At 46.7% G+C, this 22,972-nt stretch overlaps 1 protein-coding gene across 1 annotated transcript in view; it reads right to left on the bottom strand.

Annotated features, from left to right (window-relative positions):
* Positions 1-7,300, bottom strand: part of LOC106585996 (threonine--tRNA ligase 1, cytoplasmic) — a 69,153-nt gene extending 61,853 nt beyond the window's left edge. The window contains exons 1-3 of the mRNA XM_045706835.1: positions 7,137-7,300; positions 6,278-6,332; positions 5,370-5,560 (exon numbers count right to left, since the gene is read on the bottom strand). Coding sequence (XP_045562791.1) covers positions 5,370-5,560; positions 6,278-6,332; positions 7,137-7,201 — 311 coding nt within the window. The 5' untranslated portion in view covers positions 7,202-7,300. The remainder of the gene's footprint in view (positions 1-5,369; positions 5,561-6,277; positions 6,333-7,136) is intronic.
* Positions 7,301-22,972: the final 15,672 nt, after the last annotated feature.

Genomic DNA, 22,972 nt, shown 5'->3' with positions numbered 1-22,972 from the left:
ATTTAACTAGGCGAGCCCAGGTAGGAGCGAGGAGAGGGACGGAAGCTATACTGTTACACTGGCAATAGTAAAGTGCCTATAAGAACATCCAATAGTCAAAAGTCCTATAATAACTACAACCTAAAACTTCTTACCTGGGAATATTGAAGACTCATGTTAAAAGGAACCACCAGCTTTCATATGTTCTCATGTTCTGAGCAAGGAACTTAAACGTTAGCTTTCTTACATGGCACATATTGCACTTTTAATTTCTTCTCCAACACTTTGTTTTGCATTATTTAAACCAAATTGAACATGTTTCATTATTTATTTGAGGCTAAATTGATTTTATTGATGTATTATATTAAGTTAAAATAAGTGTTCATTCAGTATTGTTGTAATTGTCATTATTACAAAAAATAAAATTAAAAAAACGGCCGATTAATCGGCATCGAAAAATCATAATCGGCCAACTTCTAGTAAATAGCACAACGGGAGACAGCTGGAGCTGGTGAGACCATAGCGTTCTAGATCTATCAGCAAGGCTCTGTTGTAAGGTGCAATTGAGGTGATGACTAAGATGTTTACCATCAGATATCTTATAATGGCTTTCTGCCAGAAGAAACATCTGTGGATGAGTTCTGTACAGCTGCCATTTCTCCCCCTGTGCTTTCTGCTAGCTTTTATTTCCCCCCTCTGCTCGGTTCTTCTCCCATCTGTTCCATGTACACATGCTGCTCTTCCTTCAGAAAAGCATCCATCACAACTTTGTTCATTTGCACAATTTCTCTTGTTCACTTTCGCTTGTAAATGTCCAGACTCACCGAAAATGACATTCGGTAGCTACTAGCTAATGCTCTATAACTTTATAAAAGCTGGATTTGCCTCTTCACAATTAATTGTTTTGTTTTCGATCTTTAGCATTTCGCTAAGAGTGTGTGATTTCTCTATTAAATTGTGCTAATTTTATTAGCATTCTTATAATAGAGGCCCAACAGGCTTTTTTGCACTCCTTGTGCACCATGCCGGTAAAACCAGAAATCCCAGGACGAAAAGGACGGTATGAACATCTGGGTACAGCCCATCCTACTGAATTGCATACCAGGCCAGTCACCACACCCAATATTTTTTTCACAATATATCCAAATGAACTTTTACCAGTTGAATGTAGACAAACATAATATTTTTCTATTATAAAACAACTTTGCTGATTTTTGGGGTTTAAACAAAATATTAAAATGAGTCATGTTGCATAATAAAGTATGTTGGGTAATGTCGCTCAACTGATTACAGATAGAAGTAGGCCCGGGCTACCTGGCCTGGGCTACCTGGCCTGGGCTACCTGGCCTGGGCTGGCTGGGCTACCTGGCCTGGGCTGGCTGGGCTACCTGGCCTGGGCTGGCTGGGCTACCTGGCCTGGGGGCTGGGCTACCTGGCCTGGGCTGGGCTACCTGGCCTGGGCTGGGCTACCTGGCCTGGGCTGGGCTACCTGGCCTGGGCTGGGCTACCTGGCCTGGGCTGGGCTACCTGGCCTGGGCTACCTGGCCTGGGCGCAAATGTAGAAAATGTGTCAATTTGGGATGGCTGATAGTTAAGAAATCAAATACTCACCACCACTAATGAACTATGGAGCTTCTCAAAGTATGTTTCTCCTTCACCTCAAATCAAGTAAACAAAAAAAAGTCTCTTTTTACATCCAATGAGAATGACAAGTGTTACTCAATGAACTTGAAAAATTGTTCGGGCTTTCTCCCTTTTGATAACCACCGAGGCTCATAAAATACCCGACGAATTTTTATCCCTTGTGAAAATACAGCCGTTTCTGTGCAGAGCTCACTGGTGCCTGACGGGCCAGAACAGTCGGTACAATGCTGCAAGTTTGTTGGCAAGTTTAATTTGTTAGCTATAATGTGGGCTATTTTTTTACCTAGTTGGCAATAGAACAAAAGCACGTTATAATTTAAATGAAAATCATAACTGGCACGGAGATCGGTAGAAATGGTAAGACATTGTAAATTGGCAGTCCACATGTAAAAGGTTGCAGACCCTGATTACGGGCAACTTCAGGAGCTTCAGAACAGAATCGGCATTAGGCAAGCTCAGTGCATATAGCGGATTTTATTCAAACACATTCATTCATTAAAGATGTTTTATCAGGATGTTCCAAATACCTGTATTGCAAGAATCAAGTTTAAAAGACAGACAGGCCCCAAGCCCCTCCTCCTGTCACTCACACACAGACAGACAGGCCCCAAGCCCCTCCTCCTGTCACTCACACACACAGACAGGCCCCAAGCCCCTCCTCCTGCCACTCACACACACAGACAGGCCCCAAGCCCCTCCTCCTGCCACTCACACACACAGACAGGCCCCAAGCCCCTCCTCCTGCCACTCACACACACAGACAGACCCCAAGCCCCTCCTCCTGCCACTCACACACACAGACAGGCCCCAAGCCCCTCCTCCTGCCACTCACACACAGACAGACAGGCCCCAAGCCCCTCCTCCTGCCACTCACACACACAGACAGGCCCCAAGCCCCTCCTCCTGTCACTCACACACACAGACAGGCCCCAAGCCCCTCCTCCTGCCACTACACACACACAGACGGACCCCAAGCCCCTCCTCCTGCCACTCACACACGACAGACAGGCCCCAAGCCCCTCCTCCTGCCACTCACACACACAGACAGGCCCCAAGCCCCTCCTCCTGCCACTCACACAGACAGGCCCCAAGCCCCTCCTCCTGCCACTCACACACACAGACAGGCCCCAAGCCCCTCCTCCTGCCACTCACACACAGACACAGACCCCAAGCCCCTCCTCCTGCCACTCACACACAGACAGGCCCCAAGCCCCCTCCTCCTGCCACTCACACACACAGACAGGCCCCAAGCCCCTCCTCCTGCCACTCACACACACAGACAGGCCCCAAGCCCCTCCTCCTGCCACTCACACACAGACAGACCCCAAGCCCCTCCTCCTGTCACTCACACACACAGACAGGCCCCAAGCCCCTCCTCCTGCCACTCACACACACAGACAGGCCCCAAGCCCCTCCTCCTGCCACTCACACACAGACAGGCCCCAAGCCCCTCCTCCTGCCACTCACACACAGACAGACCCCAAGCCCCTCCTCCTGCCACTCACACACACAGACAGGCCCCAAGCCCCTCCTCCTGCCACTCCACACACAGACAGACCCCAAGCCCCTCCTCCTGCCACTCACACACACAGACAGGCCCCAAGCCCCTCCTCCTGCCACTCACACACAGACAGACCCCAAGCCCCTCCTCCTGCCACTCACACACACAGACAGACCCCAAGCCCCTCCTCCTGCCACTCACACACAGACAGACCCCAAGCCCCTCCTCCTGCCACTCACAGACAGACCCCAAGCCCCTCCTCCTGCCACTCACACACAGACAGGCCCCAAGCCCCTCCTCCTGCCACTCACACACAGACAGACAGGCCCCAAGCCCCTCCTCCTGCCACTCACACACAGACAGACAGGCCCCAAGCCCCTCCTCCTGCCACTCACACACAGACAGACAGGCCCCAAGCCCCTCCTCCTGCCACTCACACACAGACAGGCCCCAAGCCCCTCCTCCTGCCACTCACACACAGACAGGCCCCAAGCCCCTCCTCCTGCCACTCACACACAGACAGACCCCAAGCCCCTCCTCCTGCCACTCACACACAGACAGACCCCAAGCCCCTCCTCCTGCCACTCACACACAGACAGACCCCAAGCCCCTCCTCCTGCCACTCACACACAGACGGGCCCCAAGCCCCTCCTCCTGCCACTCACACACAGACGGACCCCAAGCCCCTCCTCCTGCCACTCACACACAGACAGACCCCAAGCCCCTCCTCCTGCCACTCACACACAGACAGACCCCAAGCCCCTCCTCCTGCCACTCACACACAGACAGGCCCCAAGCCCCTCCTCCTGCCACTCACACACAGACAGGCCCCAAGCCCCTCCTCCTGCCACTCACACACAGACAGACAGGCCCCAAGCCCCTCCTCCTGCCACTCACAGACAGACAGGCCCCAAGCCCCTCATCCTGCCACTCACTCACAGACAGACAGGCCCCAAGCCCCTCCTCCTGCCACTCACACACAGACAGACAGACCCCAAGCCCCTCCTCCTGCCACTCACACACAGACAGACCCCAAGCCCCTCCTCCTGCCACTCACACACAGACAGACCCCAAGCCCCTCCTCCTGCCACTAACACAGACAGACCCCAAGCCCCTCCTCCTGCCACTACACACAGACAGACCCCAAGCCCCTCCTCCTGCCACACACACACAGACAGACCCCAAGCCCCTCCTCCTGCCACTCACACACAGACAGACCCCAAGCCCCTCCTCCTGCCACTCAACACAGACAGACCCCAAGCCCCTCCTCCTGCCACTAACACAGACAGACCCCAAGCCCCTCCTCCTGCCACTCACACACAGACAGACCCCAAGCCCCTCCTCCTGCCACTCACAGACAGACAGACCCCAAGCCCCTCCTCCTGCCACTCACAGACAGACAGACCCCCAAGCCCCTCCTCCTGCCACTCACAGACAGACCCCAAGCCCCTCCTCCTGCCACTCACAGACAGACCCCAAGCCCCTCCTCCTGCCACTCCAGACAGACCCCAAGCCCCTCCTCCTGCCACTCACAGACAGACCCCAAGCCCCTCCTCCTGCCACTCACAGACAGACCCCAAGCCCCTCCTCCTGCCACTCACAGACAGACCCCAAGCCCCTCCTCCTGCCACTCACAGACAGACCCCAAGCCCCTCCTCCTGCCACTCACAGACAGACCCCAAGCCCCTCCTCCTGCCACTCACAGACAGACCCCAAGCCCCTCCTCCTGCCACTCACAGACAGACCCCAAGCCCCTCCTCCTGCCACTCACAGAGACTAAATATCACTTCTTCCTCTCTGACAGGAAGCAGTTTCAACTCGCTTTATGCAGTTGCGGTTTGAACCAACAGAATCAGTGGTACATTTGAATCAGAAAAGAGCATTTTGATATACAGACTAGAAAACCAGATCAGCGACCGCAAAAATACAGGTCAACTTTTTTGATAAAATAATGACATTATTTACGGGTCTTATGGTTGTGGAAGGTTAATATTTATACTAGGTATGAATACAAGCGCTCAACTCATTGGATTATTTGTAACGCAGTGTATTGATCTTTAATTGTGCAACAAAATGTATTTAGAGAACTTTTCAAAAATCGAGATATATAGCAAGAATAGCCCATAGGTTTGAAGAAATGGAGATATAATTTTTAGGCCATATAGCCCTGCCCTATGGTAGGGTTAAGGTAGGTAAGGGGACTAGCCCTATGGTAGGGTTAAGGTAGGTAAAGGGACTGTCTCACCTGATGCCAGCAGCCACCTGGTAGGGTGTGGTCTTCCAGGACTCAGCCTCCACCACCTTCCCATCTGGCAGAGTCACCTTGATGGGTTTACTGTCCTTCTCTGCCCTCTCTGCCATCAGAGCATCATGCTCCTCCTTCAGTTTGGTGTACAGGGACAGACGCTCCTCCACGTACCCAGGAGGAGGGGACAGCTAGAGGGGGAAGAACGGAGAGAGTGAATCCTTCAGTCTGGTGAATAGAGAGTGAGAATGGACAGGGGGGTGGAGAGAAGTGAGAGACCGTAAGTGAACGGACGGGCGCGGGGGAGAGAGAGTAAGTGAACCGACGGGCGCGGGGGAGAGAGAGTAAGTGAACCGACGGGCGCGGGGAGAGAGAAGTGAACACGCGCGGGGAGAGAGAGTGAACCGACGGGCGTGGGGAGAGAGAGTGAACCGACGGGCGTGGGGGAGAGAGAGTGAACCGACGGGCGTGGGGGAGAGAGAGTAAGTGAACCGACGGGCGTGGGGGAGAGAGTGAGTGAGTGAACCGACGGGCGTGGGGGAGAGAGTGAGTGAGTGAACCGACGGGCGTGGGGGAGAGAGTGAGTGAGTGAACCGACGGGCGTGGGGGAGAGAGTGAGTGAGTGAACCGACGGGCGTGGGGGAGAGAGAGAGTGAGTGAACCGACGGGCGTGGGGGAGAGAGAGAGTGAGTGAACCGACGGGCGTGGGGGAGAGAGAGAGTGAGTGAACCGACGGGCGTGGGGGAGAGAGTGGAAGTGAGTGAATAGACAGCTAGAGGAGAAAGGAGAGAAGTCTTGAGCTGTGTGGACCAAGACAGCCCCTTAATCTACAGTGGAGGGGACCGCTAGAGGAGAGACGGACAGAAGGAGAGATTGAGACAGTGACTGCCTTCTACTCCTCCACTTACCTCTGTCTTCCCACCAGCGTCTCCCGCTGCAGCCTTCTTCTCTTCTTCTCTCCATCTTTACCTCCTCCTCCTCCCTGAACAAAAGTCAGATAATGGGTGTGGTTAGCTCCTTTTAGTCATAACTAACTATTTATTTTATTTTATTTCACCTTTATTTAACCAGGTAGGCTAGTTGAGAACAAGTTCTCATTTGCGACCTGGCCAAGATAAAGCAAAGCAGTGCGACAGAAACACAGAGTTACAGTGCATTTAATTACATTAGCTAGGCCACACAGAGCAGTCAAACCTGCTGTGCAAACAAGGTGGAGACTGATGTTGACACAACCAGTTAGTTTGGCGAGAATTAAAGAACATAACGCCCAAACTACGAGTCATTCTAACAGAGGTACGTTCATTATGAACGTGGCCAAAGGCATGGAATCTAGCTCCGACTACAACGATAAGTCAAAGGTCTATACTATAAAACATTTGTGTTTGTCCTTTGTAGTTGCGTGTCTTTCTTTGCTGAAATGTCTAGTTTTTCAATAAACGTTAATGAAATACAACGACCGACCGCATGTGCTCATTTCATTCAACAAGGAAATTCGGTAGTGGTATTTCATCAACGTTTACTGAATAACTATGTTTCAGCAAGAGAAGAGAGTATTAAATAGCTAACTGGAATGTTTAAGATAAGGAATAATTATTTGAAAAACCGTGATACTATATATATATATATATATATAGGAGTAAAGCCCTTGCTAACGATAGCTAGCTGTCATATGTATCAGCTTGGCTAACAGTTAGCTAGTTAGCTTAGCTTCAGGTCAACAATGACTACATACGTGATGGTACGCAAAGAAACTTAGCAAATAGCCACGCTACCTGTTTCCCTTCGTCAACTTTCAACTCCTTCATTTGCTCCGCCATACTCTTTTCAGCCATTATACGATGACTATACCGGTAAATATATATATTTCTATATGGCGTTAACTGAACCGGTTCACCGGATAGATCTCGTACCGGATATTGGGCGGAAGTTTCGTCACTAACTGATGCAATCGTTGCAGATTTGATTGACAGCAGCGTTGAGCCAATGATGGCTCGCGTCGTCAGTAGTTCAGCACAGCCACAAAGTCATACACCCCGCCTATTTCTACCATATTTCTACCATTTCGCTTCTCTAAAATCTGTTTCTAAACCTAAACACACTGCAAACATTATTAAAGGTTCGGGTTAGGCATAAAGACCAAAAAACACATTTTGTGTTCATTAATTTTTTTTACCATAAATTCCATTTTGACGTTGTGGCTGTGGTAACTAATGGAAACAGTTTGTGGTTGCATTAATATTATGCTGTGGGTAGGGGGAATAATTTTTTTGGGTTCCTGTAAAACATGATTCACAAATTTCACAAGAAATTTGAATGCTGTTCATAGACTAAGGCTCAGCATTTAACACCATAATGCCCTCAAAGCTAAGGGTCCCTAAGGACTGAACACCTCCATCTGTAACTGGATCCTGGACTTCCTGACGGGCCGCCCCAGATGGTGAGGGCAGGCAACAACACATCCGCCACGCTGACCCTCAACACTGGAGTCCCTCAAATATTTTTAAATAATGCACAATTTCTTCCAGAAAACTGTTGAAATTTTAAAAATATTTTGGTATACACATATGTATGTCTCAGAGTGGCGCAGCGGTCCAAGGCACTGCATCTCAGTGCTAGAGGCGTCACTACAGACCCTGGTTCAGCGGCTGGAGGCGACACTACAGTCCCTGGTTCAGCGGTCCAAGGCACTGCATCTCAGTGTAAGAGGCGTCACTACAGTCCCTGGTTCGTATCCAGGCTGCGTCATATCCGGCCGTGATTGGGGGTCCCATAGAGCGGCGCACAATTGGCCCAGTGTCAGCCGGGCTAGGCCGTCATTATAAATAAAAAGTTGCTCTTAACTGAATTGCCTAGTTAAATAAAAGGTTACATTAAAAATAAATGTCTTCAGTGTACCGTTAAACAAAAAAATCTGAATAATTTACTAAATGTTAGCTTATTCCACACAGAAATCCTAAAATGGCCTGGATGATATTATTGGCACCTTCTAGAAGTAGTTAGAAATAATTAGATTTTAAGCAGGTGATTTTCCTTTACTTTGGATTCGAACTCACCTGTGGTGAGTTGCAGGTGCCTGCAATATAAAAAAATCACTAATTCAACCAGTTTGAATAGAGAAAATGACTCATTGTCCCTCACGACGCCAGGACAGCGGAGTCAATCACCACCTTCCGGAGACACCTGAAACCCCACCTCTTTAAGGAATACCTGGGATAGGATAAAGTAATCCTCGATAAACTGCCACACAGATTCAAACTGACCTTCAGTCACAAGGTACGACAGTTTCAACTCGCACCATCCATCGCCAACCCAATGGAAGGGGGTTATATGGTAGGAGACCCAGGAGGACCCCACTGCTGAGAGACATAAGGAAGCCTGACTGTAATATGCCAAAACACACCTGAACATGCCAAAAATCCTTCTAGTAGAATGTCCTGTGGACAAATGATACCAAATTAGAGCTATTTTGGTAAAGCACACCATCTCTATGTTTACAGAAAACAAAATGAAGCCTTCAAAGAAAATAAACACCTTCCCTACAGTCAAACATGGAGGTTCAGAGATGTTTTGAGGTTGTTTTGCTACCTCTGACACTGGGTGGCTTGAACCCTGTGTGCATGACATAATGAAACCAGGAGAATGCCAAGGCATTACGGAGACCCAGTGTCAAAAAGCTGGGTCTCCATCGAAAGTCATGTGTCTTCCAACAGGACAATGACCCCAAACACACTTCAAAAAAAGCACCCAGGAATGGTACAAGACAAAACGCTGGATTGTTCTGAAGTGGCCAGCAATAAGTCCAGATCTAAATTCCATTGAAAACTTGTGGAGAAATCTGAAAACAGCTGTTAGAACTGGAGCAGTGTGCAGTGTGAGAGACAGAGGCCACCTTTATTGCGAAATGATAAAGCACCGTTTTTTAAAAATATTCAGAATTGCCGGATCAGAATCTGCCTCCTGGCGATCTGTCCTACTGGACTCAGAGAGCTACTCTCTCAAGGTATCTTGTTGGGGCGAGTGACTCTGAACGTACAATGGCCCCAAGTCATTATATTCCTTTATTGTGCTTTGTGCTTTTTTGCCTCATGACGTGTGTGTGCTTTGTTGACTATTTCTTCCCACACTCGGGACTCTGACTCTTTATTGGTTACATGGACTCTTGGCCTCCGATCCTATTCTAACCACCTCTCACCGGCTTTGTATTCATGTTACCTGATGAAATTGCTGTAAAATATGGTATTTTTTATTTCACCTTTATTTAATCAAGTAGGCTAGTTGAGAACAAGTTCTCATTTACAACTGCGACCTGGCCAAGATAAAGCAAAGCAGTGCGACAAAAACAACAACACAGAGTTACACATGGAATAAACAAACATACAGTCAATAATGCAGTAGAAAAAAAGAAAGTCTATATACAGTGTGCGCAAATGGCGTGAGGAGGCAAGGCAATAAATAGGCCATAGTAGCGAAGTAATTGCACTTTAGCAGATTAACACTGGAGTTATAGATGAGCAGATGATGATGTGCAAGTAGAAATACTGGTGTGCAAAAGAGCAGAAAGTAAATAAAAACAATATGGGGATGAGGTAGGTAGATTGGGTGGGCTATTTACAGATGGGCCATGTACAGCTGATGTTTAAAGTTAGTGAGGGAAATATAAGTCTCCAGCTTCAGCGATTTTTGAAATTCGTTCCAGTCATTGGCAGCAGAGAATTGGAAGGAAAGGCAGCCAAAGGAGGAATTGGCTTTGGGGGTGACCAGAGAGATATACCTGCTGGACCGCGTGCTACGGGTGGGTGTTGTTATCGTGACCAGTGAACTGAGATAAGGGGGAACTTTACCTAGCAGGGTCTTGTAGATGACCTGGAACCAGTGGGTTTGGCGACGAGTATGAAGCGAGGGCCAGCCAACGAGAGCATACAGGTCGCAGTGGTGGGTAGTATATGGGGCTTTGGTGACAAAACGGATGGCACTGTGATAGACTGCATCCAATTTATTGAGTTGGGTATTGGAGGCTATTTTGTAAATGACATTGCCGAAGTCGAGGATCGATAGGATGGTCAGTTTTACGAGGGTATGTTTGGCAGCATGAGTGAAAGATGCTTTGTTGCGAAATAGGAAGCCAATTCTAGATTTAACTTTGGATTGGAGATGTTTGATGTGAGTTTGGAAGGAGAGTTTACAGTCTAACCAGACACCTAGGTATTTGTAGTTGTCCACATATTCTAAGTCAGAACCGTCCAGAGTAGTGATCCTGGACGGGCGGGCAGGTGCAGGCAGCGATCGGTTGAAGAGCATGCATTTAGTTTTACTTGTATTTAAGAGCAGTTGGAGGCCACGGAAGGAGAGTTGTATTACATTGAAGCTCGTCTGGAGGGTAGTTAACACAGTGTCCAAAGAAGGGCCAGAAGTATACAGAATGGTGTCGTCTGCGTAGAGGGGGATCAGAGACTCACCAGCAGCAAGAGCGACATCATTGATGTATACAGAGAAAAGAGTCGGCCCAAGAATTGAACCCTGTGGCACCCCCATAGAGACTGTCAGAGGTCCGGACAACAGGCCCTCCGATTTGACACACTGAACTCTATCAGAGAAGTAGTTGGTGAACCAGGCGAGGCAATCATTTGAGAAACCAAGGCTGTTGAGTCTGCCGATGAGGATGTGGTGATTGACAGAGTCGAAAGCCTTGGCCAGGTCAATGAATACGGCGGTTTCTTATCGATGGCGGTTAAGATATCGTTTAGGACCTTGAGTGTGGCTGAGGTGCACCCATGACCAGCTCTGAAACCAGATTGCATAGCGGAGAAGGTGCGGTGGGATTCGAAATGGTTGGTAATCTGTTTGTTGACTTGGCTTTCGAAGACTTTAAAGAGGCAGGGTTGGATTGATATAGGTCTGTAGCAGTTTGGGTCAAGAGTGTCCCCCCCTTTGAAGAGGGGGATGACTGCAGCTGCTTTCCAATCTTTGGGAATATCAGACGACACGAAAGAGAGGTTGAACAGGCTAGTAATAGGGGTTGCAACAATTTCGGCAGATAATTTTAGAAAGGGTCCAGATTGTCTAGCCCGGCTGATTTGTAGGGGTCCAGATTTTGCCGCTCTTTCAGAACATCAGCTGACTGGATTTGGGAGAAGGAGAAATGGGTAAGGTTTGGGCGAGTTGCTGTGGGGGGTGCAGTGCTGTTGACCGAGTAGTGGTAGCCAGGTGGAAAGCATGGCCAGCCGTAGAGAAATGCTTATTGAAATTCTCAATTATAGTGGATTTATCGGTGGTAACAGTGTTACCTAGCCTCAGTGCAGTGGGCAGCTGGGAGGAGGTGCTCTTGTATGACTCCCAACACCCAGAAAAGGCTACTCTCCTTGATGTTATCCTCACAAATAATCCTGATAGGTATCAGTCTGGTGTTTTCTGTAATGACCTTAGTGATCACTGTTTCATAGCCTGTGTTTGTAATGGCTGCTCAGTGACATGACCTGTCCTGACTTGTCTTAGACGCTTGCTAAAAAACTTTACGCTTGGACTGAACTCTGTTGTGGAAATTCTGACACGGGACACTTTTTTTCAGTGGTTTTGTTAATGAACACGCCCCCATAAAGAAAATGAGAATTAAAAACAGCTTCAGCCCCTGGCTTGACCATGATCTGGCTGTTAGTCCACCTCAAGAATTCCATTTGGTGAAAGGCTCGGCACATGCATACTCAGGCTGACTGGCTCTCGTTCAGGCAAATGAAAAATAAGTGCACTCAGGTTATCCGGAAGGCCAAAGTTTAAGGAGCAGTTCTCTGTTTGGGTCTAACCCCAACAAGTTCTGGAAAACGGTTAAAGACCTGGAGAATTAACCCTCCTCCTCACAGCTGCTCATGTCCATTAAAGTTGATGATGTGGTTGTTACTGACAAGAAGCACATGGCTGAGCTCTTTAATCACCACTTCATTAAGTCAGGATTCCTATTTCACTCAGCCATGCCTCCTTGCCTGTCGAACATTTCCTCATCCTCCCACCCCTTCCAATGTGACTATACCAGATGCTCCTCCCTCTTTTTCCCCTGCCCCGCTACAAAGTTTCTCCCTGCAGGCAGTCACTGAGTCCGAGGTGCTAAAGGAGCTCCTTAAAATGTACCCCCCCCCCCAAAAACCCTTTACTGTCATGATAAGAGAATTATATAATAAAGGTAAATGAATAAAGAATCTGACCCTGTCACGTAACCAATTAGTAATTAGTAGTTATGTAGCATGTGTAATGAATAATGAAAGTACTGAACGTAAGTCCCATAAGGTCTAGTAGAGACCCGGAAGGGGGAGAAATGTGTCTGTGTGTATGTGTGTGTGTGTTAGTGGGCCTAAGGGAACTGTAGACATGTGTGTGACCCCGACCTGAAGAGGCTTGGAACAAACAGGGAGTAACCTTCAAGGTTCCCCTAATCTCGGGGGAAAGGAATAGGCAGCGCTGGGTAGTGATTAACAGTGGTGAGAAGTCCGGGGAGGGATACAATTCACCTACTGTTCGTGTGTATGGATGTGCGTAGGATATCTACTGTTTGTGTGGAGGTATGTGCGTAAGCGGGGAGTGAGCATAAAATTAACTTCTTTGTGTAATGTACTTCAGAACGTTCTCTGAATAAACTGTACAGACCTTTTGCAGAAAGCCGAGTCCTTGCCTAATTATTATTATTAACCCAGTGTCTTACAAACCTTGGGGATTAGTCAAGGCTTATTGATTGTTCATTATTATCATGGGGGATTCGAAAATTCCCATGACAGCTTGGTCCTTCGAGCCGGAACTCAATACCTGCTCCTGTCGTTCCGTGGCGACACCGAAACGGGCGGCTGAGGGTTCATAGATTAAAGATCTGGCCCCTTACAGGCCGCTGGCGAACTGGCGAACGACAGAAGCGGTGACGAGATCCTACCAACATTGAAACCTCAGCTACAAAAAAAATAAGGTCAGTGCTCTTTATTCACGGATTTGGGGGATAGCACCTGTATGATTGCATTAAATGTTGAATTGAGTGACGTGAGAGTGAAAGGCGGGAGTGTTTATAAAGGATTTTAATGTACTCTGGGTGTTAGACGCTGGTATATCCGAAGGAGTTTATATCTGGTGACCTGTCTTTAGGATTTTGTGTGGGGAAAAAAAATGTTTTAAAGGGAACCAAGTATTCTGTGCAAATGGAAGATAGGAATCGGGTATAAATCCAAACAGGAAGAGGAGGGGTCCGAAATGATTCCACGGTATCTGTGGCCACTACCAATATAAACTAGCTAAATGTTGAGTACCTAAAACGTAAAATTGGTGGAAAGACATCGGCAGGAAACGTAAATTGGAAGGCGAAATATAGTAATGTAATTATGAGGGAGGAGGTCAGAGACATGATTACATTAATATAGATCGCCTGTCTAAATACATCTAGGAGGGGATGGTCAGATCTTCCGGAGGCGCAAAGATAGGTATGATTATCCATGGGAGAAGAGAGACCTAAAATAGCGGAGTGAGATACGTGATATTAACGAGTCAATAATTGCAAGGAACGACAGAAAAATCGGCTGTTAACTAGGGTTTTACGACCCCTGGAAAATAGCTTGTAGACGTAGACGTATGCAACCTAATGTCCGATCAAAAGTCACCTCTATAGATAAAGTTTCAAGAAAGAGATACACATAGCAACACATAGAGGTTACACATTGGGAAATTTCCACAGGGGTAAGAGGATGATTGCGTGTGAGATGGATAAGAGGGTCAAAAACCATACATGTGAGACCTAATAAAATCTATCAAAAGTCATAAAAGTAATTATTCTAAGATCCTAGAGGAAATGAACAGTAGGTAGAAGAAGACACATAGACACATTGGGACATTTCCACAGGGGTAAGAGGATAATTGCGTGTGAGATAGATATATTGACCAGTCAAAAGCCATAAGTAACAACGCAAAAATGGGCTGTTGACCAGGGCCTTAAAACCTCTGGGTAATATCTTATTGTTGGATACATGCGAGACCCAATAATCTATCAAAAAGTCATAAAAGTAATTATTCTGTGATCCAAGAGGAAATTACCAGTAGGTAAGAGATCCACCATAGAAGTAATTAAATCAGAGTTTTAAAAAGCACATAGAATAAGAAGATAATTATTTGTGTGTGAAATAGATATATTAACCAGTCAAAAGTCGCAAGGAATGTCATAAAAATAAATATTATTCATGGTCGTATAAGTGTCAGATATAAATAATGTATCAGGATTCATACAAATAATTATTCTGAAATTCTAGGAAAGATTAACGGTGGGTATTTTCAAAAGAGGTTAAGGATAATAACGGTAGAAAGCACACACATTGAAGTTAATAGCAAGGTATATATATTTTGTGAGAAGAAGCATAATAACTGCGATAGTAATTAAACGAACATGGGTAGTAAATCCTCTAAGGGGATCCCGGTATTAACCGGAGATGAGCGTTTTATGCTGGGAAAAGATAAAAGAAACATCTATTTTGGCCCGAAATGGAGGAAGAAGTACGAATTTGATGGATGTTTAAATATAGAAAAACTGGAATCAATGATTAAACAAATAAAGAGGGTCTGTGGGGATAACATAGAGAAGCAACGAACAGAAGGCCTCCGATACCGCTCGTGTTTGGCTGGCTGAAGCTAGAAAAACAGCGGAGGGGGCCAAGAGAAAGGGAGCTACTAAGGAGGAAGAATTAGGTTGCCAGGAGAGGACTCCCACGGCTCCCACAGAGACACCACCTAAGCCCAAATTATACCCCTCCCTGGCAGACCAGGGGTGGCGGGAAAACCTAGATAACGAGGTGGTGGTAGTGAGACGGAGGCAATCACACCGCCCGTCCCGTTACCCCCTTCCCCCCATATGCTGGTCCTCAGAGAGCCGAGGGAGGTAGAGAGGAAGAGACACAGAAAGGAGGACAGGATTTAGCAACTTTATTGAGAAAGTGGATAGAAACAGACGAAGGGAGAAAGATGGGAACTAAGGGAAGAGAGCGTGTTAGTGGTGCTGCACGACCCAGAGTCCTCAGTAGACTCGTTTCCCATAACCAAAGTCCGGATAGGGATAGACAAGAGGAAAGTGGGGATGATTCTGAATGGATAGAGGAGAAGGAGAGAGCAGTCAGACAGTACCCTCTGATAGCCTTACCTAACCCCCGAGCTGGGGACGAAGGACAGGGGCCGACACTAGAGGTATATAGAGCATGGACTCAGAGGGATGTCGCCAGGGCAGTAGAAGGGGTAGGACATCCCAAGGCAGGAATGGATGGGTTCAAGAGAGTTTTGGAGGCTCTGGCAGCCAGCTTTAAATTTAACACGGGTGAAGTAGAGAGAGCAGTTAGACAGCTGGTGGGAAAAGATTGGGCAGCAGTTCGGGGAAATTGGGTACCAGGAAATGGTGATTTGGTAGTAGTGCCCTGGGCGAGAGATGGACAATATGTCGAGAAAATCACACAGCTGTGTAATAATCTGAGGGACCACTATCACCGACATGCAGATTTCTCCAAGGTCCACGAGTGTAAACAAGCAGACAGTGAGACTATAAGCCAATACCTAGAGAGATTAAAGGACGTGTCCAACGCCAATAGTGGGTTAATAGAACCCCCGGTAGTGGATGGATTTGATGCTCCGTATTATCAGCAATTAAAAAATTGCTTTCCTCAGTGGAATGCGTCCCGAGATAAGCCGTGGCATCAAACAGAACCTCGTAGGGAGGGGGCTAGCAGATCTGAGGGAAGTAAAGAGATATGCAGTCCACTATGAGCAGCACGGGAAAAGTGAGAGAGAAAAGAAGGAACGGAAGAGAGCGGAGTATTTGATGGCCACTCTAGGAGAGATTGCAGGGAAGGGTAGAGGTGACAGGGAAAGAAAGAATAGCAAGGCAGGAGAGAAAGGGGGAAATAGATGTTACAATTGTGGCGAGACAAGACATTTCGCTAGAGAATGTGAGGAGCCGTGTAAACACTGCAATAAAGTAGGCCATAATCACAGAGACTGTAAAAATAACAAAGACAGGAGAGGCAAGAGAGGGGGTGTTGGCAAATACAGAGAGAAGAAGGTCAGGCGCCCACAGCCAGACTCAGAGGAGGAGGAGGAAGAGGAGGCATGACTAAGTAAGGGGAGCAGGGGAGTAGACTCTAGTGAAGGGAAGGAGGATTTCCAGGATTTGGTTAAAAAAACAGTGATTGTGAAGTTCTTGAATTGGCTACGATTGATTTGGCATTATAACAGGAGCAGAAACCCTATTTGACACTAACAGTAATGGGAAAGAGAATCACATTTCTGTGTGATACTGAGGCTTGTCGCACAGCAATCTGTGCAGACGAAGGCTCCCAAAGGGATAAAAAGTAATGAGGAACAGATAATAGTACGATCAGCATCAGGACATCAATTCATAGAACAGTTATCCGCTCCTATAACCCTGAAACATGAGTCATCTGGGGGAGAAGCCACAGTCCCTGTTCTAATATCTAAACATTTAACATTTTAGTCATTTAGCAGACGCTCTTATCCAGAGCGACTTACAGTAGTGAATGGATACATTTCATACATTTTTTTTTCTTTTTCGTACTGGTCCCCCCGTGGGAATCGAACCCACAACCCTGGCGTTGCAAACACCATGCTCTACCAACTGAGCCACACGGGATCACGTAAACTTGTTGGGTTGAGATGTAATGACTAAACTGAATGTGGCCGTCACTCCCACTGAGAGGGGAATGAAGGCAAACGCCGTCAGAGACAATATGATCGTCTGTGGGGATGGGGAACCATTTTATTGGTACAGTCAGGATTTGCTGAAGGGGGGGGGGTTGGGGTGTAATGGATATTCCTAAAACCATGATGGAACTCTCAGACAAATTACATCATAATCATAATTGTGTAGGATACTTAACAACAGGCTGTCACGTCCTGACCAGTATAAGGGTTATTTGTTATTGTAGTTTGGTCAGGACGTGGCAGAGGGTATTTTGTTTATGTGTTTCGGGGTGGTGGTTTATGTAGTAGGGTGTTTGATTTATTATTTCCGGCTTTTGGTCTATGTTCTAAGTTTTGTATTTCTATGTTCTTTCTGGTTTGTGGTATTTCTATGTGTAGGTTAATGGGGGGTTGGACTCTCAATTGGAGGCAGGTGCTTTCTCGTTGCCTCTGATTGAGAGTCCTATATATGGGTAATTGTTTGGTGTAGTGTTGTGGGAGATTGTTTCTTGTTTTGCCTGTGTGAGCATGACAAGACTGTTTTATTGTTCGTGAGTTCTTCGTTTTTGTTATTTTGGTGTTCTCTTTATTTTAAAATAAATAACAAGATGAGCATCCACATTCCTGCTGCGTTTTGGTCCTCTATTCCCGACGACAACCGTTACACAGGCCTAGTTTACAACACTTCCCTTCTGTAAATCTGGTAGGATACTTAACAACAGGCCTAGTTTACAACACTTCCCTTCTGTAAATCTGGTAGGATACTTAATAACAACAGGCCTAGTTTACAACACTTCCCTTCTGTAAATCTGGTAGGATACTTAACAACAGGCCTAGTTTACAACACTTCCCTTCTGTAAATCTGGTAGGATACTTAACAGGCCTAGTTTACAACACTTCCCTTCTGTAAATCTGGTAGGATACTTAACAACAGGCCTAGTTTACAACACTTCCCTTCTGTAAATCTGGTAGGATACTTAATAACAACAGGCCTAGTTTACAACACTTCCCTTCTGTAAAGCTGGTAGGATACTTTAGAACAGGCCTCGTTTACAACACTTCCCTTCTGTAAATCTGGTAGGATACTTAACAACAGACCTAGGTTACAACACTTCCCTTCTGTAAATCTGGTAGGATACTTAACAACAGGCCTAGTTTACAACACTTCCCTTCTGTAAATCTGGTAGGATACTTAACAACAGGTCTAGTTTACAACACTTCCCTTCTGTAAATCTGGTAGGATACTTAACAACAGGCCTAGTTTACAACACTTCCCTTCTGTAAATCTGGTAGGATACTTAACAACAGGCCTAGTTTACAACACTTCCCTTCTGTAAATCTGGTAGGATACTTAACAACAGGCCTAGTTTACAACACTTCCCTTCTGTAAATCTGGTAGGATACTTAACAACAGGCCTAGTTTACAACACTTCCCTTCTGTAAATCTGGTAGGATACTTAACAACAGGCCTAGTTTACAACACTTCCCTTCTGTAAATCTGGTAGGATACTTAACAACAGGCCTAGTTTACAACACTTCCCTTCTGTAAATATGCTGTTATTTCCAGATTTAGATTGATAACAGAACACCTGTGGTGGTGGTATGTCCTTCCTAGTTCCGTACGGTAAGGGCTGTAGACAACTCTTCTGTCTTTGTAGGGAATGTAAATCATAACAGTTGGTTTCAGCCTATACAGTATGGAACTATCATGTCCCCACCCAAGTTAAGCTGCTCCCCTTGTCTCTTTTCAGGTCTGGGTGTGGCGGAGGCCAGGGTGACTCTAGTAACAGACCTCCCCTGAGTTACTGGTCTATGTCTAGTTCCTAATCCAGGAGGAGCAGGCTGACAAGGCCCTGATCAGAGACAGAGGTCATCGGAAACAGGAAGGAGCCCTCAACGCTTTAAAAACAGCTTTTGTAATGGATTAGGTTTAAACGCTTTCTTGTTTATCAATAAACCCACGTTCAGAGCTGACTGCTGTCACTAGACTCATTATCATAGACAACACATATTTTAACGTTTGACCTTTACCCATGATCCTCAGGTACATCGACGTGTTCCCGAGTAGGACGAGTGAGGTCGGAGGGAGGCGGAGTCTGTTGCACTGGAGGCTCCTCAGAGGAGAAAGGGGAGGACCATCCTCCTCAGTGAATTACAGAATAATAAATATACTATACAAAATACTCACATCACCAAATAATTTATTAAAATAAACTGTTTTGCAATGAAGGTCTACAGTAGCCTCAACAGCACTCTGTAGGGTAGCACCATGGTGTAGCTGGAGGACAGCTAGCTTCCATCCTCCTCTGGCTACATTGACTTCTACACAAAACCTAGGAGGCTTATGGTTCTCACCCCCTTCCATAGACTTACACAGTAATTATGACAACTTCCGGAGGTTGTCCTCCAACCTATCAGAGCTCTTGCAGCATGAACTGACATGTTGTCCACCCAATCAAAGGATCAGAGAATTAATCTAGTACTGAAAGCATAAGCTACAGCGAGCTAGCACTGCAGTGAATAAAATGTGGTGAGTAGTTGGCTCAAAGAGAGAGAAAGACAATAGCTTAACAGTTTTGAACAAATTTATTTATTTAAAAAATGAAGGAGAAGCAAAAAGAGAGAGCTAGCTATATTTTGTAGTATCTTTTTCCACTTAGCTAGACAATGCAGCTAGCTAGTTTAGCCTAGTCAAACAGAGAGGGATGCTATGTTAGCTAGTTGGCTATGGCGTTCCAACACTGGAACTCTTCCAAGTCAAGGTAAGCTTTATTCATTTATTGCCACCGGGGCCCGCCGGTGTAACTATGCTACACTGCTTGTTAACTGTATACTGTACTGCACGATTGTATCAGGTTTACTAACTCGTTAGTTCTAGTAGCTGTGTTGACTATGACGCTAGCTATATGGCGACAACGATAGTGTCCAATTCTGATCCTAAATCAGTGTAGCGGTTAGCGTTTATGTTGGAAAGGTTTTTTCACCTGGTCACAGACAGCTGATGTGTTGTGCACTGAAGTCCTCAAGCGAAGGGAAAAGGTGAGAGGAGAGCAGGTAGTTGCGAGAAGGAATTATCCAATGATCACGTTGTTTGTACGTGGCTGCTACTAAAGTGAACTGTGATTGGGGGTGTATTCATTCCGCCGATTCTGTTGAAAAACGTTTCTTAAATGGAAACAAACAGAATGAAACGGGGATAAACATACCTGCATTTGTCCAATCTCGATTCCAACTGTTGGACTAATGATTACACCCTAGATCAGATAGATGTGTGCAAGGAGGTATTGAATGTGTTGCTTCTACATCTGCATTGCTTGCTGTTTGGGGTTTTAGGCTGGGTTTCTGTTCAGCACTTTGAGATATCAGCTTATCTAAGAAGGGCTTTATAAATACATTTGATTTAGATTTGATGTGTCACTGTCTGTCACCTTGATTAGTCTAATTGTTCTCTTGACCTGTGTGCACCTACGTTATAAACTTTCATTCTTAGACTAGGTTGTAGCAACCTCATGATGGGTACAGGGAACAGAGTATCATGTAGGAGCCTGAACCTACTGCTGCTGCTGTTGAGGAGGGCAATCTCTAGACAGACAACCAGACAGACCTGCAGCACAGCCCCCCAGACAGACAGACAGACAGACAGACAGACAGACAGACAGACAGGCAGGCAGGCAGGCAGACAGACAGACCTGCAGCACAGCCCCCCCCCCCAGACATGGTGAGACAGACTGTTTTCTGTGTCATGTCCTTTAGCATTGATTGGACTGCTGTGATGAAAATGCACGGAGGGCAAACCTATCAATGGACGTTCCATGGTAGTTTGTTTCAGGGTCGTCAGGTGTCTTCTCTGCCACGACACTTTGGTCATGACAGGACTGCCCTTCCAAGCCACAGGAGATGACATCGTTCAGGTACTATTATCATGGCTTCCACCACCGTGCCGTCTCAGAGCGAGACCGTGCTCACTAGCGTCAGAGAACTTTGAACAAATGATGACTTTCTGTAAAACCCACACTCAAGATCCAGGCTGTATCACATCCGGCTGTGATTGGGAGTCCCATAGGGCGGTGCACAATTGGCCCAGCGTCGTCTGGGTTTGGCCGGTGTAGGCTGTCATTGTAAATAAGAATTTGTTCTTAACTGACTTGAGTAGTTAAATATATATAATTAAATGTAAAAAAAAAAATGTAAAAAAAAAAGATTCTGAACTTTGATTCTGATTCTGCCTTCTGTCACTTCTTCTGTCCTCTAACGCCGTCTAGGATTCTGGTTGAGTTCAGGCCAGACTGGAGGACCAGTGGAGAGGCTGATGTTTTCTTCCCATCACACCAAGACGCTGTCTCAGCCATAATCCGGGACAAGGCATACATGCGTACGTCTGTCCATATAAACTCAGCAAAAAAAAGAAACGTCCTCTCACTGTCAACTGCGTTTATTTTCAGCAAATTTAACGTGTAAATATTTGTATGACCATAACAAGATTCAACAACAGACATAAACTGAACAAGTTCCACAGACATGTGACTAACAGAACTGGAATAATGTGTCCCTGAACAAAGGGGGGGGGGGGTCAAAATCAAAAGTAACAGTCAGTATCTGGTGTGGCCACCAGCTGCGTTAAGTACTGCAGTGCATCTCCTCCTCATGGACTGCACCAGATTTGCCAGTTCTTGCTGTGAGATGTTACCCCACTCTTCCACCAAGGCACCTGCAAGTTCCCGGACATTTCTGGGGGGAACGGCCCTAGCCCTCACCCTCCGATCCAGCAGGTCCCAGACGTGCTCAATGGGATTGAGATCTGGGCTCTTCGCTGGCCATGGCAGAACACTGACGTTCCTGTCTTGCAGGAAATCACACACAGATCGATCAGTTTGGCTGGATGTCAGGATCAGCCTGCAGGAAGGGTACCACATGAGGGAGGAGGATGTCTTCCCTGTAACGCACAGCGTTGAGATTGCCTGCAATGACGACAAGCTCAGTCCGATGATGCTGTGACACACCGCCCCAGACCATGATGGACCCTCCACCTCCAAATCGATCCCGCTCCAGAGTACAGGCCTCGGTGTAACGCTCATTCCTTCGACGATAAAAGCAAATCCGACCATCACCCCTGGTGAGACAAAACCGCGACTCGTCAGTGAAGAGCACTTTTTGCCATTCCTGTCTGGTCCAGTGACGGTGGGTTTGTGCCCATAAGCGACGTTGTTGCCGGTGATGTCTGGTGAGGACCTGCCTTACAACAGGCCTACAAGCCCTCAGTCCAGCCTCTCTCAGCCTATTGAAGACAGTCTGAGCACTGATGGAGGGATTGTGCATTCCTGGTGTAACTCGGGCAGTTGTTACCATCCTGTACCTGTCGCGCAGGTGTGATGTTCGGATGTACCGATCCTGTACAGGTGTTGTTACACGTGGTCTGCCACTGCGAGGATGATCAGCTGTCCGTCCTGTCTCGCTGTAGCGCTGTCTTAGGCGTCTCACAGTATGGACATTGCAATTTATTGCCCTGGCCACATCTGCAGTCCTCATGCCTCCTTGCAGCATGCCTAAGGCACGTTCACACAGATGAGCAGGGACCCTGGGCATCTTTATTTTGGTGTTTTTCAGAATCAGTAGAAGGCCTCTTTAGTGTCCTAAGTTTTCATAACTGTGACCTTAATTGCCTACCGTCTGTAAGCTGTTAGTGTCTTAACGACCGTTCCACAGGTGCATGTTCATTAATTGTTTATGGTTCATTGAACAAGCATGGGAAACAGTGTTTAAACCCTTTACAATGAAGATCTGTGAAGTTATTTGGATTTTTGGAACAGGTTTATAATAAGGAGTGGAGCTATGTCACTATGGAACAGGTTTATAATAAGGAGTGGAGCTATGTCACTATGGAACAGGTTTATAATAAGGAGTGGAGCTAT

Source organism: Salmo salar, chromosome ssa24, assembly GCF_905237065.1.
Source record: "Salmo salar chromosome ssa24, Ssal_v3.1, whole genome shotgun sequence".
Classification (NCBI taxonomy): domain Eukaryota; kingdom Metazoa; phylum Chordata; class Actinopteri; order Salmoniformes; family Salmonidae; genus Salmo; species Salmo salar.
This window is presented reverse-complemented; position numbering and strand designations above follow the sequence as displayed.